Here is an 18,522-nt window from a genome sequence, read left to right as displayed (position 1 = left end):
TTGGCAGGGGGAACCCAGAAGGGAATAACAATTGATGTAAATAGAAATACTCGAGTTAATAAAAGATAAAAGATAATAATGAAATACAAACATGAAAATAATAAATGAAATAAACAAATAAGCAAACAAACAAGAAAAAGAAAACAAAAAAACCTCCTGTTGTGGATCAAAATTGAATTCCTCCAATGAAGGATGAAAACAGGGTTCTTAAATTTTCTAGGTTTTCCTGTCCCAAAGCAGACCACATCCAAAAAACAAATTATGTTAAAGAGATGCAAAGCAAAGCCTTAGTAAGATATTTGAGTAAATCACAGGTATAATTGTAGATATTGTGAGTTAAAGAGGATCAAAGACACAAGTTCTCCCGGTTTCCAGTATGAGCCAGGGTCTCAGAAAAACAAACCCAACAAGCATTTGTGAGAAGGGAAATATGAAGTAATATGGTAGTAACCTTAGTCCTGAGGAGGCTGCTGAGTCAGGAGTGTTTTGATATCCAGCCTACCCAGAGCCACATGGCCATTTCTAGGAGAGCTTGAATAACATAGAATCACCTTCCTTTAAAAATCTACCACAATATTGAAATCAACAGGCTAACATAGATGTTAGAGATGAGGCTAAAACTTGATTTGGAATTAAATCCAAGGACTTTGCTGAGTTCACGTAAAGAGATAGAAATTAAAATGTGTTGTCATATTTTAGGGTCTAAAGGCATATATCAAACTGCATGAGTCAAAGGAAACCATTTACACAGTCCTGAGCACTGCAAGGGTCTCTGAGTCCCAGGGAAACCAGGCAGCTATCTAGGCTCCAGGTCTCTGAATGTTTTCTCTAGCTCCACTGAAGCCTGTATATACCTCCCTGCTCCACCTCCCATTGCAAACACCCTCAATCCCAAACTAGAATTAGATTGGATGGTTAAACTCCACCCTTTGAATTCTATGGGAACATCATCCAACCAGTTTCTTGATTGAATCAGAGCTCTCTGAGAATTCCTCCACACTAGACCACCCTCAAACATTTCACATGTTAATTAGCAACATATCGTGGAATTTGTGGCTTTCCCCTCATTTCCTTAATTATTACCTAGTTTTGAATTCTGTCAATGTACTGGTTCCTGTTTTGAAGCCAGGTTGTTTTAGAACTCTGTTCAACAATCCTTGAGCCTCACTATCTTTCTTCCTGCTTGGATTAATGTTGTAATCACTATACCCTATTCATTTGACCAAGTTCTTTTTTGGTGATGCTCAAGGAATTTTGTAATATTATTATCACTGAATTGAATTCTTTTCTCAATAAAATACTATTCAATAAACTACAGCATCACCTATTCAAGAGATAGAGGCAGGAGCATAGCTTGATTCCATTAATAGTGTCCCAGGGTGCTTGGTGTGTACTCAATATGCAGACAACTATGCAGCATACAGGGCAAGCTCTCTCCAGCATTCCATGCAGTTTGGAAGATAGCCAAACCTGTAATCTCACAGTGCAAGAACTGAAATCTGGAGGATCAATTCAAGACCATCTGCAGCCATATTTTAATACAGGAACAGCCTGAACCCTACATTTGGCCGATTTCTAAATGGAGACAAAAATAAAGAGAAAAGGAGTGTCTGACGGAGACGCTGCTCTGGACTACCAAAAAATGAGGGACTATTTCATGTAGGTTCAGCCTAGCATGCTTGCTTAAGACAAACTCAGGTGTGGATGTGCTGTGCAATTGAATTTAGGTGTTCTGTAAACATGAGAGTCCTTCAACTAATCCTAGAGCATTTCAAGATACCCGGAACCACTGAGCACCTCTCCATTCCCCAGTGATCCTTCATTTCTGAAAACATACTTCAACTGTCTTAAAACCATGGATGACATGTCCTCCCTGACACTTTATAAGTTGTTTTGAAAACTTTAGTACAGTATAGCCTAACACATTATATTATAGCCAAAGATGACATCATATTTCTCGGTCTGTACTCAGACTCACATGTTCTAGAAAGAAATGGATGTCCCCATCTGTCCTAGATCATGCAGTGATATATAATCTCCTCTTTTGTGAATTCCAAGCAAGGACTTTATTTCCTGAGATACACTTTGCAGGAGGGAAATATTAGTGATTCCCCCCCAAACCCAACATGATCTCATCTGATGCAACTCACAGCAGGTTTTTGCCTATTAAAGCAAGTTCCACATCCCTCCCAACTTCACCTTCATCATATAGGAAAGTTTTGTGGTGGGGGATCCCCAAATTTCTATCATGGTAAGGCTTTATAATAAGCAGCAAGCAGAGATAAATGTGCAAGCATCTAATTGGAAAGCTACTATGGCCTTTATCATAATTGGCCATTGCTGGGAGACAAACATAAACTTAATTTCTGTTGCCCTCTTCATTTTTGGTTCTTAGACAAGGTGTGGGCTTGTAACTAAAGCATGTAGGTTTGTTAGAGGAATAACCTATAGATATAGGTCTTGTTGAGGGTATAACCTAGTAATGCTGGTCTTGTTGGGGATTAGCCTAGGGATTTGGTTTTGTTGAGGTGCAACTTTGAAATTTATAAAACGTAGCAGTTATTAGTTCACCTGAGTTCACACATATGTCAGGATCTCTAAAATGGAGTCTGAACATAAAGATAAGGAATTTCAGCAGCCATAGAAACACTTCACAAAATGAATGCACGTCATCCTCCTGCCTCAGCCTTCTGAATGCTGCCTTAGTAGAAGATGGGAGAGCATGAAGCTCAACTCTTTCTTCCAGACCAGCCAAATAATTGTATAAGGTGTTTGTCATGTCCTTTTATAATGCCGTTTAATGGTATTGTGCAGGTATTTTCAATAGTACACTAAGGGCTCCAGATGACTTCCTGCTGAACAAGGATGGTAATAAATGATGAAAACACAGCCAGGTGACTTGGCTCACATAGAAATTCTCCCAGCAGGAAAGGAAGGCAAAGGCAGGAGGATCTCTGTGAGATGACATTCAAAATTGATCCTATCTATAGAATACCAGACTAGCAAGTGGGCTACAAAGATTTTTCAAGCACATACAGAGCAGGACTAAGGAACAGGATCTCAGTTTCAGTCAAGTCCAGAGGGCACACTCAACCAAAACAGAATCACAAAAATAAACAAACAAACAAACAAACAAAAATACAAGTAACCTGTCAGGCCCTCCATCCTCCTACTCTGAAGAGCATGGAACAGAAGGTCAAAGTCACCAGGACAGGTCTCCTTGAATCTTGATAAAACCATGCTGGCCAAACAACTGAATCTAATGTGTTCCACCCTTGCATGGAGTTCCTCAAGGACATCCTGGGCAAGCTTCTCAGAGGGACACATGGCAATCACAGAAAAGCTCTAGAGAAAAGCTTTCATGAATATAATTGCATCAGGTCTATCCTGTCTCATCGTGCCCAAAGCCTGCACCTGAAGAAAGTCCTTTCTCCAACATTGGGTATTTAGAAAAAAGCCTCCATGCCCTGTGAGGCTTGATTTTTTTTCCAGCTTCCTAAAAAAGAGTCACTGTCTTTATCTCTGGCCAGATGTAATTGTGGGTCTTCCATTAATAACTGTGGTTCCTGTTAACTTGTCAAGGTCTAAGGTAGCCCTTAAGCTCCCCAATTACCTGCTAGTGAGCCCATCCCAGCTCAAAGACTCCTTTCTCTTGGTCCCAATTTATCCTGAAAATCTTTCTTTCCACTATCGATTTCTCTTTCCTTTCCCCAGGAGACATCCTTAGCGCTTTGGAAGAAACCCTTGTTCTCTTGACCCAAGGAGCTTGGACTCTGTACTGCAGTCATTTTCATTCATGAAGTCCAAGGACATGTGACTGAGCTGCCTATTTAACACCCAGCTCTGATTGTAATTATATGTTTAGATGAGACAGAATTACATTGTGTCGTCTAGGCTAGACTCAGTTTTGGGACCTTCCTTCCTCAGTACCTTGAAGCTTGCATCACCACTCTGGATCATCTCTGCTGCTGTTCTCTCCATGATGAATATCTTAGTTCATTTGTGTTTTGGTGTGTCAGCAATGGAGCCTGCATGTAGTGGAGGGAGAACTAGAACCTGAAGCAGTTTCTTTAAGTATACCTGTGTTTCTCATTAGTGAATTCAGTCATGGCAGCAATTGAAATTCTAGTCTGAACCACTCACTAGCTGTAATGTTCTCTTAAGGTTTTTATTTAGAAATTTTGTTTGCTTTGTCCATTGGGGAGCTTTGTTTTTCGGGGTTTTTTTTGTTTTTTTATTTTTTTATTTTTTTGTTTTCTGTTGCTGTAGTTTTTTGTTTTGTTTTGTTTTGTACAGTGTTTGTTTGTTTAAAAGCTAAGGTTGTTCCTGAAGTCACATTGTACACCAGGCTGACCTTGACCTCACAGGTCCACCTTTTTCTATCTCCCTATTGCTTGTGTTAAGGCCTGTACAAGAACCACAGTGTAAACCATTCCTTGTTCCAGTCTTTGTTTTCTTGTTCTGACAATAGGTATCTCTTTTTAAGAGCCCCATCTATCTCGCAAGCCACTCTGTGGACTGATTTGGCTTGGATCTGGGTGATCCCCCTGCCTCTGTCTCCTCAGTGCCCTCTTTCCCAGCTCTGGTTTAATTTTAAGACATATCCTCACTCCACAGGCTTCACAGATAAGGCTAGCCCTGAGTTCACTGAATCAGTCAACCTTCGACTCCTGAGTGGAGGAAATAAATTTGTGTGCCAACATTCCCAACATAGATGTACTGTTTTAAGAAGGTTTATTCTATGTGTAGAGGTGTTGTGCCTACAAATATGAATGGGCATCACTCACATGCCTGGTGCCAAAGAACGTCAGAAGTGTGTTTCAGATTTTGGTGGAACTAGAGTCACAGACCAACTCAAGCAACCCTATAGGTGATGGGAATAGAGGATTGACAGGTTCTTGATATGGGTCAAGCAACTCTATAGCCCATATCCCACTCCAGACATCATTTCCTTGAGTAAGTCTGTTGGGATCATCCTACTTCAAATCTCTGTTTCCTGTGGTTTCAATGGCAGCATCTCCCTCAGAACCTACTCTTTTTTTTTTTTTTTTTGTCCATTACAAAGCAAGCTTTGTCAGGTTCATGGTATTCTTCAGCTTACAATTTGGCTGAATATGACTTTTAACAGAGCCTCCTACCTCCCACTTTCAATTTTCAGCTTAGCAGCATGCCCCATCATGTATGCTGCACGGAGAGTTGGAGACAGGACTCCCAGTATACTGCATGACTTCCTACCATCTGACTACAGACACAGCATTCTGGCTACAACAGTAATGGATCAAGCCATGGTCCAGTTCCACCTTCTGTGTGGCTGCTGCAGTTCATTGACAGAGCATCCACGTCAGTCCTTGAGCTTCCAGTACATATTCCTTTCTCTGATGCAGTGCTTGCTTTCAAATCCAGTGGAAAAGAATATCATTGAATTTTATGTCTTTAAATGGCTGCAGATTAAACCATGAGCTGAAGCAAAGTGGAGATGACTCTGGTCCCATGAATAAAATTCAGCCAGATATGGTTATTCACAACAGTAATCCCAGCATAAGAAGGATTCTGAGGCATGGGTATTGCTAGACCTTAGACTTCTAGCACAACCTTGTCTTCAGAGCATGAACCAGTCCCTGAAACACATTGAAAACTAAGCAAACCTTAAGCAAATGAAGGAACAAATCAAAAAACGTTATATGGTGAATGAACAGGTGTATGTTTGTACTTAGCCAAGAAACTTTTTTATGTGGGGCAGAGGGCAGGACTTGTGATGAGTGGTGAGTATGTCACAACCCCTTCTGATTCAATCAATGAAATGATTGGATGTTTGCTCTAGACGTAAAAGGGTGGAGATTAAATCAGGAAATCAAAATGCAGTTCCCAGTTGAAGGGTGTGGCTTCAATAGGGAGGGGTGAGCAGGGAGGTGCATAAAAGCTTCAGTGGAGCCAGAGAACACACTCCGAGACCTGCATCCTGGAAAACAGCCTGGTGTGGCTGGGACTCAGAGACCTATCTGCAATTCTCAGACTGGTATGTAATGATTTTGACTTGGGCCATGTAGTTTGATGAAGAGAAATTTAGACTCCAGGATAGCAGAGAAATCTTCATTTCTATCTTGTGAAAGGAACACATTGATGACCTTGGGTTTCATTCCAAACGAAGTTTTAGCCTTATCTCAGGTATATTTTTATTATAGCTTGCATATTAGTGTGCTCGATGTAATGTTTTGAGAAAAGGATTCTCTATGTTGTTCAAATTCTCTTAGAAGTGACCATGTGGCTCTGGGTAATGTGAAAGGCAGATCATTCTGACTGAGGTGTTCTCTCATGTTTTGTTCACTGAAATGATAGTCTGTGACTCACAATGCAGACCTGGAGACCATGTATCTTTGCTCTACATTAACTTTGAATAGCCGGAATTCCACTTGTGAGTTACTCACATGTGGACATGGTCCTCTTCCCAGAAAAGGAAACCCTAAAATGTTCAGAAATGTACTGACTTCATCCTGATTTCTGGGAATCAATTTTGATCCACATCAGTAGGCTTTGGTTTGTTGGTATGTTCAATGGGCTTGGTAGAAGTGCTGTTAATTTTTTTTATTTTTTTGAGAAAGGGTTATACATAAAGCATTTTTACCTGAAAATTCTGTGCAATTTGTGTGATTGAAAGGCTCCCATAATAACATTGTGGGAGTCTGTCTCTCCACTCCCAGTTTAGGATAAAGAGGTAAATTGTTGTCTCTACCATTGCCAGAGAAGTAAGTCAGAAGCTTAAAGGTTGATATGATAGTGAAGAAATGTTTACAAACTTTGTCTTGAAATTATATTCTTTTCTGACTTCTTTCCCAGGAGCCTTCTTTCTGGAGCCCTTAGAGGATGAGTGTTCAGAGCCCACCCACACTCCAGAAGCTGGCAAGGCAGACTCTGCTGAGAAATGAGGCTGTGATCATATCCTCTCTGGAGGAGCTGCCTACAGTGCTCTTCCCAGCATTGTTCAAGGAGGCCTTCGAGGGCAGGCACAGCAAGCTTGTGAAGGAAATGGTGACAACTTGGCCTTTCCCCTGTCTCCCTGTTGGGGCATTGATGAAGACACCTAACTTGGAAACCTTGCAGGCTGTCCTGGAAGGTGTAGACATGCGACTGACAAGAGATATTCACCACAGGTAAGGAGTACGAAGTACTATAGAAGGGAACACAGGAATTAGACTTTAGAGATTATGGGTTCTGGCAGAAGTGTTTTCTGATGGGATCTTCAGACTCTGATACAGAAGCCTTGAAATCTGTTGTTTGATTGGAGTAAGGAGAGTTTTCTCTGGATTAGGGCTTTCAATAGACATGTAGCCTCACTGTAGAATGCACCTAACCCTGGTATTCCCATAGCCACTAATTATGGGACTAAGGAAAACTTAAGAGTAGCTTTTGGAAAGAAAGTGATCATGAAGAGAAATGTAGCTCAGGGAAGGGTTCCATAGAATGTGTGTACACATTGTACTCTTGTTGCATAAATCCTACACCATGGCAGGGTAGAGGAGAATGGAGTTTAGAGTCCTGTTGTGTAAACTGACTGAAGGTCTTGTCATTTCTGCCAATATTTCACCTTTTTCTCCCACAGCAAGGGAAAACTTCAGGTTCTGGACCTGAGGAATGTGCACCACACGTTCTGGAACATATGGGCTGATGAAGAGGATGGCAGCTGTTCTTCAGAGTCCTTGGATGACAATCCGGTAGTGAAGGTCCTTCCCCGATATGCACTGAGGCACAAACTGAAGGTGGTAACTGAGCTGTGCCTCAGGCCCCGTCTTGATGAAGCACAAGCATGCTTCTTGAAGTGGGCCCAGCAGAGAAAGGACTTCCTGCATTTCTGCTGTACGAAGCTGAAGATCTGGGCTATGCCTATGGACTTTATCAGAGAGATCTTGAATGTCTTTCACCCAGAGCACATCGAGGAATTGGAACTGAACACTGAGTGGAATGTCTTCCAGCTGGCCCAGTTTGCTCCCTTCTTTGGGCAAATGAGAAATCTTCGCAAACTGCTCCTGGCACCCCTCTACAAGAATGTATTCAAGATTGCCAATAGAACAGGAGAGAGAGAGGACAAGTGTGTCAAGGGTTTCATTTCTATGTTCTCAAAATTCAATTGTCTCCAGCATCTCTCCTTGAGTGGCGTCCATTTTCTTATAGATCACATGGATCAGGTCTTCAGGTAAGCAAGGATGGAGGGCTGGGTTACGTAGCAGAGCAAACTTTCCTCTTCCATTTTCAGGTTTAATGGTGCAGGTTGTTTTTAAGTCAGTCAATAGGAACAATCATTTTGGGAGTCTTTAGAATATGGAAGTTGTGTGTAGTGATTCAAAGTCACAAATGAGCTCTTCTGAAGTAGAGGATTGAAGGAAGTTATGCAATAGTTCATATCTTGTCAGGGGGGTTTGTAATTCTGTTTGGAATTGTAGTCAACCTATAGCCCAGAAAGAGAAAAGGAAAATGAGCATGTAGTTAAGACTGGTAGGACTCAGCAGCAAAGTGAGGAGGGGAGCTCTGTATGGGGTTCTGTGGGAACAGCCTTCTATCTTACCCTAAATTCCCATGAGTGAAGTGTTTTGAGTGGCATAGGACTGAGTGACTGGGGCATGAGGAAAGGTGTGGGCCTGTAAAGGAAGACTAAATTGAGTGTTCAGAGCCTAGGATGGAATGCATCTAAGAGTGAGTCTACAAATAATTTCCCTAGATACTGTCAGGAATCTTTTAGCATAGAACTTTTTCCTCTTATAGCATGGTCCTGTAGGATAAATTGCTTCTCTGCTTGAGACTGAGAGCAACAGATCAGCTGTGGGTGTGAATGGAGTGATTTTAAAAGGAAACCTCTTAGATAATATCTTTGATCATTTGGCCACCTGGTCCCTTCTTTGATTTCATAAACCCCACCGCACAAACCCCATCACCATTTATGATAGGTAACATTCTTGTCTTCTTTATTTCTAGGAGCCTGATGACACCCTTGGTGAAACTCTCCATCAAGCACTACCGAATTTCACAGAAAGACTTGGATTCCTTCTCCTGCTGTCAGAGCCTCTTTCACCTAAAACATCTGGAGATGAGAGGTGTGACCTTAAGTACTTTGGATATTATGCCTCTGAGAAGTCTCGTGGAGAAAGTGGCAGATAATCTTCAGACTCTGGATTTGCAGGGGTGTAGAATGAAAGACTACCAGCTCAATGCCCTCCTACCTGCCCTCACACGATGCTCTCAGCTCGCCAAGATCAACTTCTACAACAATGACTTCTCCATGGCCATCCTAAAGGACTTTTTGCAGCACACTGCCAACTGGAGCAAGATCAATGTGGAACAATACCCTGCCCCTCTGGAGTGCTATGATGAGTTAGCTCATGTCTGCAGAGAAAGGTTTGCCCAACTTTGTCTGGAACTCATGGATACACTTGGGACAATAAGGCAGCTCAAGAACATTTCTTTTGCTACAAATATGTGCCACAAATGTGGTGAGCAGTGTGTCTATGGACGGGAGAACAGAACTTGTAGTTGCCGGCTGTAAACATGGGTACAGGACTACTAGATATGAATAAATGACAGGATTCTGACACAACTCTAACCTGGGGTGCTCACTGATTGTGATTTCAGACACTGCTTAGATGGGTGAAAACAAAAATCATGTACAGAGACTGGGATCTTGGAAGCTAAGCTTGAGAAAGGAAACTGTCTGATGGACCGTGGAAACAGGGGTCTGTGGAATCAGAAACACAACTTGGCCATTTTCATGATCTGTAGTCTGGACAGAGTACCTAGAGTCTTTGTAGTTTATTTTTCAACTTTTTTTCTTCACTGAAATATTCAGTGAATAACTAGAGCCTGTGTTCTGTTTTAGATGTCATTAATGTTGTCACAGTTGAATAAAGTATCTAAATTTAATGATTCTGTAACAGATACTGTCTTGAGAGGGTAAAAATGAACAATTTAGTGCCAGGCATGTACAGATTCAAAATCTTGGGCAGGTGGATAAAGTTATCAGCTAAGGTGGTTCATATATGGAAATTTAGGTGGCCTGTCATACAGAAAATTGATACAAACAACCTCTGTTTCTCACACTCTTTTTCTCTTCCTCCTCATCACCCTGGCTTCCTGACTACCTGTCATTACACAGGCCTTGTTGCTTTGAACCAGTGAACCTGCTGCTGGTTGCTCACAATAAACTCCTTTCATACTCCTCAGATCAACAAAGAAGCAAACAAACAAACAGCCAGAGAAGCCATAGACTAAAGGAGATGATTCTTGTTTTCAGAGCACATATTGCTTTAAAAGGTCATCAAAGATTTTTTTTCAAAAGTAATACCATCAGGTGGCTCTCAGCTATAACTCAGGTTTCAGGAGGTAAGCCCTTTTTCAGGCCTCTGTGGATCCCACCTTTAACATTCCCAATATGCAGAATATATGTATACACACTTAATTGAGAAAGTCTTGGAATAAACCCTCGATTTAACAAAGACTTAAAAAATAAACTAATTATTTAGAGTGGAGATGTTCAGTAGAAGTCTGCTTGCTTGAATTTTGTGTGTCTCAATATTATTTCTCATACAAGGAAAAGAGTATGTGGACTTTCAGGTTTTACCATCGAGTTCAATTAGTGAGTGATAGCCTAATTTCCTCTGGGTTCTAGTTTGAGATCTCCAGCCTGGAAGACTGAAAAGTACTAGGCATTTGTATTAGGACACCCTCTGTCTATCTGTCTTCCTATTTTTTTCTATTTATTTTTTGAGCCCACAGTCATGCAAATGCACAGACCACAGAAGTGTGACTCAAAAAATAGATAGAGTTTCAGTCTAATTTTCCATTTCAACATTGATACAAAATTCTATATACAACACTGAGAATTTAACTCCAAATACACATCAAGAATATTATCTATCTTGATACAGTAGGCTTCATCCCAAGGATGCAGTGATGGTTCAACATTGGAAAATACAGCAGTATACAACACCATATATACAAACAGATAGAAAAGTCCAAATGGTCATCTCATTAGATGCTGAAATATGTTTTGACAAAATCTAGTACCCCTTCATGATAAAAGTGTTTTGTAGACCAGAAATAAAGGCATAAACGTAAAGACAGTAAAGTCAATATACAGGAAGCTGACAACTAACCTCAAATTCAATGGAAAGAAAGGTAAAGAAATTTGACTAAAACTAGGGACAAGACAAGGAAGTCAACTATCTCCCTTTCTCTTCAGTATAGAATTTAATGTCCTAGCGAGAGCTCTATGACAACTAATGCCAATTTCAGGGAAGCATTTTGGACAGGAAGAGCTCAAAGTATCTCTATTCAGAAAAGAATTCAGAGTATAAATAAAAGACAATCCAACCTCTATGAGAGAGCTGCTTCAGCTGATAAACACCCTCAACAAAGTGGGTAGATAGAAAATTAATTCAAATACACTCCTTTACTCAAGTGATGAAAGGGTAAAGGTAGAAATTTGTGAAACAATATGATCTTTCAATATGGAAGCAGTTTCATAAATTTCTTATGGTAATAACTCAAAAATGTTTTGATTTAAAGCAGTTCTTAGATATAATGGTAAAAATTTAGAATATTTACATCGACAGAAACGTTAGTCAGTGGTTTGAGGAAAGCTGAGCACTCTCATACTTGTCTCAGATGGCATCTGTAAACATTCTAAATCCCTTTCATTGATGGTAATTGGGAACTTAACTTTAATACATTATAAAGTTTGAAAACATCATTTAGTGCATTAGATTCTGTTTTAATTGTTAGTGACAGGTTGTTCAGTTGGACATGTGGGGAGAGACAAGGTAGAATAATCTAATGCACTCAAGCTTCTCCAAGTCAGGAATGTCCAGTCTCCTGCCTGAGGCATTCCATCTTCCCCATGTCACTGAATGCCAGTCGGCCAGCCTCTGGAAACTGAGCACCTTCCCAGGAATTCCTCCACAGCCCTTCTCACTGAGCGGAAGTACATTAAAATGTGTGTATGAAGAAATTCTGAAGGAAGCACTTGTATCATCTTATTGGAGTCTGAGAGGAAGACAGGTGAGCTGTAAATAACAGAAGGTACCAGGTGAGGAAGGAGATAAGGAGGGAGAGTCCTGTCTGTACAGTAAGGGTCAGCAATGGAGGTCTGCACACACCGTAGAGAAAGACAGGTGGGGGTCTATAGAAGCCAAAGGCAAAAAGTCCAGAGAATCTCAGCAGGCACATTGAGAATTCACGTAGGATTTGGTGGGGAAAATTTACCACTTTGAGTTAGAACTCAGGGAACAGACTGATTTGGCAGTGCAGAGAACTAAGCAATTGGTAGGGGTGGGGGAGTGTAAGAACAGCATCTCATTAAGGGGTTAATCACACCTTCCATCTTTGAGAATCCTCAGGTGAACCAGCTCTCCTTAGGCATGGTATTCTTGGTAAAATGATTGACAGGTCCAGTTGAATTAACTCGTAAGATAGAGGGATAATGTAAAGGAATGTTTTTAACTTTGATACAGATTGCAATAACATGGCTACCCCAGAGTCAGAGGTTCAAACCAGACCATATTCTATGCCCAAGAGAAAGTAACTTTCCTTTAACTACTCTTAAGAAACTCTAATTAATCTGCCTCATCCCTAGTATGGGCAATAATACTTGCTGTGATGAAATATATTTAAAGAATCAGTTTACATATAAAAGGTTTTCTTTGACTCACATTTCCAGGGAATACTGTTCATCACTGTAAGGATAACAAAGCGGCAAGAGTAAGGCAACTGGTCAGCATGTGTTCATAAGCAGGGAGAGGAGAAAGGGCAAGAGTCATAATCAGTTTGCACCCTCTTTCTGATTCTCTTATTATCCCAGCATATGGGGCCATGATCTCATTCTATGAAAGACCACCTCATTATTCCAAGTATAGCATCTGTCCAATGGCTCTTCACACAACTCTGTCAGGCAGGTTTCCTTGAGGGGTCTAAAGTGAACCAAGGTGACAATGTTAACCATTATATAAATTTTTCTTTTGTTGTTGCAATGGTTTGATTGTTTTGGGTTTTGATGCAGTGTCTCTGTGTAGATTTGCCCATCCATGAAATCTGCAGACCAGCTAGGTCTACAAATATCAGAGCTCTGACTGCCTGTCTCACTCAGGATGCTGGTATTCAAGGTGTGCTCCACCAACCAGAGCCCCCTAAATTTTTCTTAAGACACAGAGGAGAATACTAGGTGTTTTCAGTGAAGGTGGAGGAAAGATGCAAGACTGTGATGAAAGCCATAAAATATTTCCAAGTAGTTGATATCTCAAGACCCCTGAAAGTCAGGGAATGGAATACCCACAGGTGAGAGCAAGTTGCACTTTTTAGTATGTAGCATTCAAACTTACAAACTTTCAAACTTTAACTCAATCCATAAACTAAGTCTCCTGAATTCCCCGAGGCCTCTCTCTTAGGTGATTAGAGCATGCCTAATTGACATTTAGTTTTGGCAAAACTTTACACATCCTCCCAATGCCAATCACAACATCCACTGGTCTATTTTGGTGTTTAAGTTCAGTGTGATGGCTAAATTGGTTGATGGGATTTAGAATTGCTATGCAAACTCACATGTGACTGTTTCTTAAAACCTGTGCCTGAGCAGGAATGTGAACTTACTATAATGGGAGTGGCATCATCTAATGTTGTAGAGTCCAGTCACGAATTAAAAAGAAAAATGAAGCTGAGCACTACAGTTATCTGTCTCTGCTTCCTGTTTGGATGCACTGTTACCAGGTCTCTCCCCTCTTTCCCACAATACCATGCTGGAGAGCATCCTGAGAACAGTTGGCTAAATCAAACGCTTTCTTAAGGTGATTCTTGTGAGGTTTCTGATGACAGCAATTGTTAGGGGAGGGACTAAGGCTAAGAGTCTGAGACCTGATTGACCTAAAATGTCAGGTGTGAGCCATAAGCCAATTAAACAAGTTATCAGGACAGGAGATAATGAGTTGACTGAGCATTTGGTGATCACGGACTCAGAACAACACTTCTAGTAATGTCCACAGTTATCGGGCCAGAAATGCCAAACAGGAGCACTGGTTCCTGATCTCCTGTGTGACCATTCTTGCCTGAGGGTCATAAGGGAGAGTCTGACCAAATCTCCTGTGCAGACAGAAATCCCTTCTGGTGAAGAGCTTTTAGAATCACATAGTGAAATTTTAATGAGGTTAAAATGACTAATATCTGCTGCCAAATTTTCTTCTGTCAATCCACTAAATCATTGGCTCTCACCCTGTGGTTCAGGACTCTATTGGAGTCCCATATTAAATATAGTGTATATCAGACATTTATATTACAATTCATAACTATCAAATTACTGATAAAAGCTAGCCATGAGTGGGGAAATACCCTCATAGAGGAAGGGTATGTAGGGATGGGATAGTGTGTTTATGGACAAGAAACTGTGTAACAGTATTCAACTCGAAATGTAAACTAAAAATATCCAATAAAAACATTTTATAGGGGAGGCCTTCAGGTCATAGCTAATTGTGGATTTGAATGAACAATTTGGATGGTGTTCGATTGAAACCATATTTCTAGTCCAGTGCGGAGGGCTGAAGATTGTATAAATTGGGGCTTATTCTTAAGAAACTATTTTTAATATTAAGAATTGCTGGAATTATTTGCTGGTGTGTGTGTGGGGGGCGTTGTGAGGGTAATATTGGAAAGTTAAGAAGGAGTAAAAAAAAATAAAAAAGGAAGGGAGAGAGATCTAACCATATTCCCAAAAATAAAATATTGTATCCTTTACTATAAGAAAAGTGCTGATAAATCCAAATACCAAAGTCAAGAAGTCTCAAAGTCAAGACATCTTCATAAATTTCTACACATTAAGAACAGACATTCTGCTGTGTGCAGATTCATAACTGATTCTGTACTCTCAGTAGGGAATTCGACCTAGTGCACTTTTCTACAACCCAACCTGAAAATCCCATGACAGAATTGAATGAGAAGAATCACTGGATGTAGATCCTCTTTCACAACTTATGTCAATCAACACCCTTTTGTCTTTCCTGATCCCTTAGTATTTAGTACTTTTGTCCTTGTTTCTACTGATTAGACTGTATCTACATGACTAGTCATTTACATGTTTGGAGAGATTCCACCTCTGAAAGAGAATCTACATTTTTCTTTCTTTATGACATTGGGTGATCTCTCTTAGTGTTGGTCCTTCCATTTCTCTGCATTGTCTGCATATTTTAGAACTCAATTCTTCTTTGGAGCTGAATACTATTCAATTTTGTATTCATATCAAACTTTATTTTACCATATGTTGATATATAAATAGTTGGAGTGTAATTTGATGCTATAGAGAAGAGAGCAGCAATAAACATTGGGGTGTAGAGTACCTCTGTAGTCAGGTATTGAATCCTCTGTGATCATTCCCAGAAGTGAAATGCTGGATCATGTATTATTTCTAGTGACGAAAATTGAGCCAAGTCCTCTGAAAGTGTAGACAATGTTATTAACCAAAGGGTGGTCTCCACATACACACCACCATTTCTTTCTTCTTTTTTTTGAAATTAAAACAAATTCCTAGTGGCAACCCTCCCCCAGCAAGGCCATAGCTCCTCAGACTTCTAAATGTTTCACTAACTTGAGAACAGGAATTCGGATCTCCGAAGCTAAAGGCTGCATCATATGCATACCTTCACAGATGGTTCAACCTCTAAACTAAGCATCATCTTATCATTCATTATCTTTGACATAAAATATTGCAGAAAGAAGGAGGGATTGGGGAAGACACTTGTTTAGTAATATTTTTAATAAAATGTAGACTTTCTGAAGGTAATGTCGCTTTTTCTTGTAACTGGTCTTACTTCGTCTTCTAGAATATATATATATATATATATATATATATATATATATATCAAACAAAACAAAACAACAACAAAAACAAACTGTAACACAAACTTCCTGTTTGGGCAGAGTCGAAAAATTGGTGTTTGTATTTCAGTGCATCATCAATGACTCCATTATTAGACTTGTCGATGGTGCAGCAGATATCTCTATAGAGGCTACAGTCATCAATTCCTTATGTCCCTCTAAGAATCTGTCCCTCTGGTGTCTCTGCCTGGGAGATTAAGTCATGTGACACTCCCTTAGCAGCACAGGCTCTGGGAGAAGAGTTGCTGTGGTATAGAGACTCCTGTGGACACTCTAAAAAGGGTTCAAAAGATTTTAGGAGTAGGCATGCAGATGTGCACAACTGTGATGGTGTACTTGTCCTTCGAATGAGAGCTGAGAGAACTCAGGTTTCCACCTGTTTAGTTGATGAGCACAGACAATTTGTGTTGACTCCAAAATTGAGAATTACCTTACCTCTATGATTAGGAATATACCTCCTCCACAAACCTGCCCAATCCACTGATTACACATTCATTCCTATAATACTGTTTGTAAATTTCTTAGTACAAGTAATGGTGGATTCACTGTTGAGTTGTTTCCCCTTTTTTCCTGTGGAGTCCAGGTACTCCCACTTGGTAAATATGTTTTCTGCCCAATTGTGAAGAAAGGGGCGGAGGTCCCCTCCCACAGCATTTGCCTGTCATTTGCTTCTCTGTCAGTCCTTCCTCCCTTAAGGAGGTATGTTATCTGGTCTGACATCAATGTTTAACAATCCTATCCTACCTTGTCAATTTAATGAAAATTTACATTTTGCTCAAAAACTTTGAAAAAGGCACAAAACTGGTGATGTTTGCCTATTCTTGAGAATAAGTTTGTTTTTGTCTTTCCTGGGAAGATTGAAAAGGAACATTTATTTACCACTCCTCCCCATACAAAGAGTCAGGGAGCAGAACAAAGAAAGATTGCATGCAGCGAAGGTAAGGAGCAGCTCATGTTTTCCCGAGGTTTCTGCAAAACACACCTCTGAGTTTCAGTATCTCTAAATTTGTGTAGCTGTCCTCACATTGTGGCTAAACCTGACAGCTTAGGACATGGTCTCCAGTGAGTCTGATTTTTCTTTTCTTCCTTCTCCTCGAGGGTTTGTTAATACTCCCATTTAACCTTGGTGTCTGATGTGTAATTCTCTTTTCTTGTGGGACCCCAGATCAAGAATTGCTGAAGGTCACACAGTTGCATCTCTTCCTCATGGCATCAATCACATCAAGCTTGTCAATGTTGCAGTGATCAGTTTAACTGCATGAGCACAATGCCTTCCTCCCCTTGGATGACTCAGCTTCCATAAGAGCTTCTCAATTCTATAGAATGCAGCTATCAATGGACTATGATTTTTCTGCTTCAGAAAATCCATGTTATTTTGTACAATGATTCTTCCTGGCTGGGAGTGCAGATACTAGGAAACTTAAGGCTTTGAAGAAATCCTGTGACAGATGTCAATCACTTGTCCAGCAGAGGGCAGGACTGACACACAATAAAAATGGTGCTTGGCTTGTGTGTTATCAACCAGGTCTAGGCTGAGAAGTCCCTCTCTATACCATGCCCCTCAACATTTGCAAGCATGAACAGGGGTTGTCTCTTACTGAACTTTGTTGCATTTCTTTGGAAACTTTTCCCCTAGCTGGGCTGCCTTGTTTGGCCTCAGTGGGAGAGGATGCATTTAGTCCTCATGCAACTTTGTGTGACGGAGCAGTATGATACCTAGTCTGGGTGTGACCTGGGTACCTGTCCTTCTCTGGGAAGAATGGGAGCAGGAAGTGAGGGAAAATCATCAAAGGGTAAGACTGGGAGTAAAGCAAAGGAAAGATGTGATCAGGTGGTAAAGTGAATAAATGAATTAATGAAAATCAAATAAAATGATGAATAGGGAGCTCGCTATGTTTAACATTTAATCTTTGTCCACTGAACCTCAATAGTAACAAGTTCTCCCTGAAACAAGTTATCAACTTATATTTTCAGGGAACACTTTTAATAACATTCAAAAAATAACGAACCTTCCAATTGTTTTGCTCTAAGAAAACTTGTGAGGATTGTTGTTAAGCTTGGTGGGTATGGTTAGTATGCACTTAGAAAAGATAACTAGTATATGTATAATGTACAAAGAATGTAGTTTCTTTCAGACATGACCCTACAGAAATAACTAGGGAAGGTTATATTTATTTTAGATTCTTATCTCCCATCCTCTGTACATTTTTCGTTCTCCTCTCTTATCAATATATGCTTAAAGATTATACTATAAAAAATCCTTCAAATTTTTATTATTTTGACTTTTATTTATTTATGTTGCACAGCTTTTGTTCTATTCCAGAGCAGGGATAAGACAAAGTCAAGAGAGATGAGAAGGAAAGTGTGGAGGAACTCTAGCTGCCTGTCAGGGAGAAGTTTCTTGAATGTTATATTAGGTATTGAAATAAGTAGATAGAGTGATATTGAATTTCTGCTCTGAAGGCTCAACCTGTAGGGTGCTGAGATAACTGTTATGTATTATTACACCCTTTTTAATGCGGTTCACAAATCCAATGAATAGATAGACAAACACTGTATGAAGTAAAGCACATCCAGACATTTCATGGAATGACTCAGGACATTGGTATTGCTTTAGCAGATCTA

At 40.2% G+C, this 18,522-nt stretch overlaps 1 protein-coding gene across 1 annotated transcript; it reads left to right on the top strand.

Moving 5' to 3' along the window:
• Positions 1-6,861: 6,861 nt before the first annotated feature.
• Positions 6,862-9,532, top strand: LOC116911992 (PRAME family member 8-like). Its single transcript, XM_032915897.1, has 3 exons — positions 6,862-7,148; positions 7,598-8,188; positions 8,965-9,532. Exons 1-3 carry the CDS (start codon positions 6,862-6,864, stop codon positions 9,530-9,532), a joined length of 1,446 nt encoding a protein of 481 aa, XP_032771788.1.
• Positions 9,533-18,522: the final 8,990 nt, after the last annotated feature.

The sequence above is a fragment of the Rattus rattus genome, chromosome 11, assembly GCF_011064425.1.
Source record: "Rattus rattus isolate New Zealand chromosome 11, Rrattus_CSIRO_v1, whole genome shotgun sequence".
Lineage (NCBI taxonomy): Eukaryota > Metazoa > Chordata > Mammalia > Rodentia > Muridae > Rattus > Rattus rattus.
Note: the sequence above shows the minus strand (reverse complement) of the source record. Positions and strands in the feature narration are given on the sequence as shown.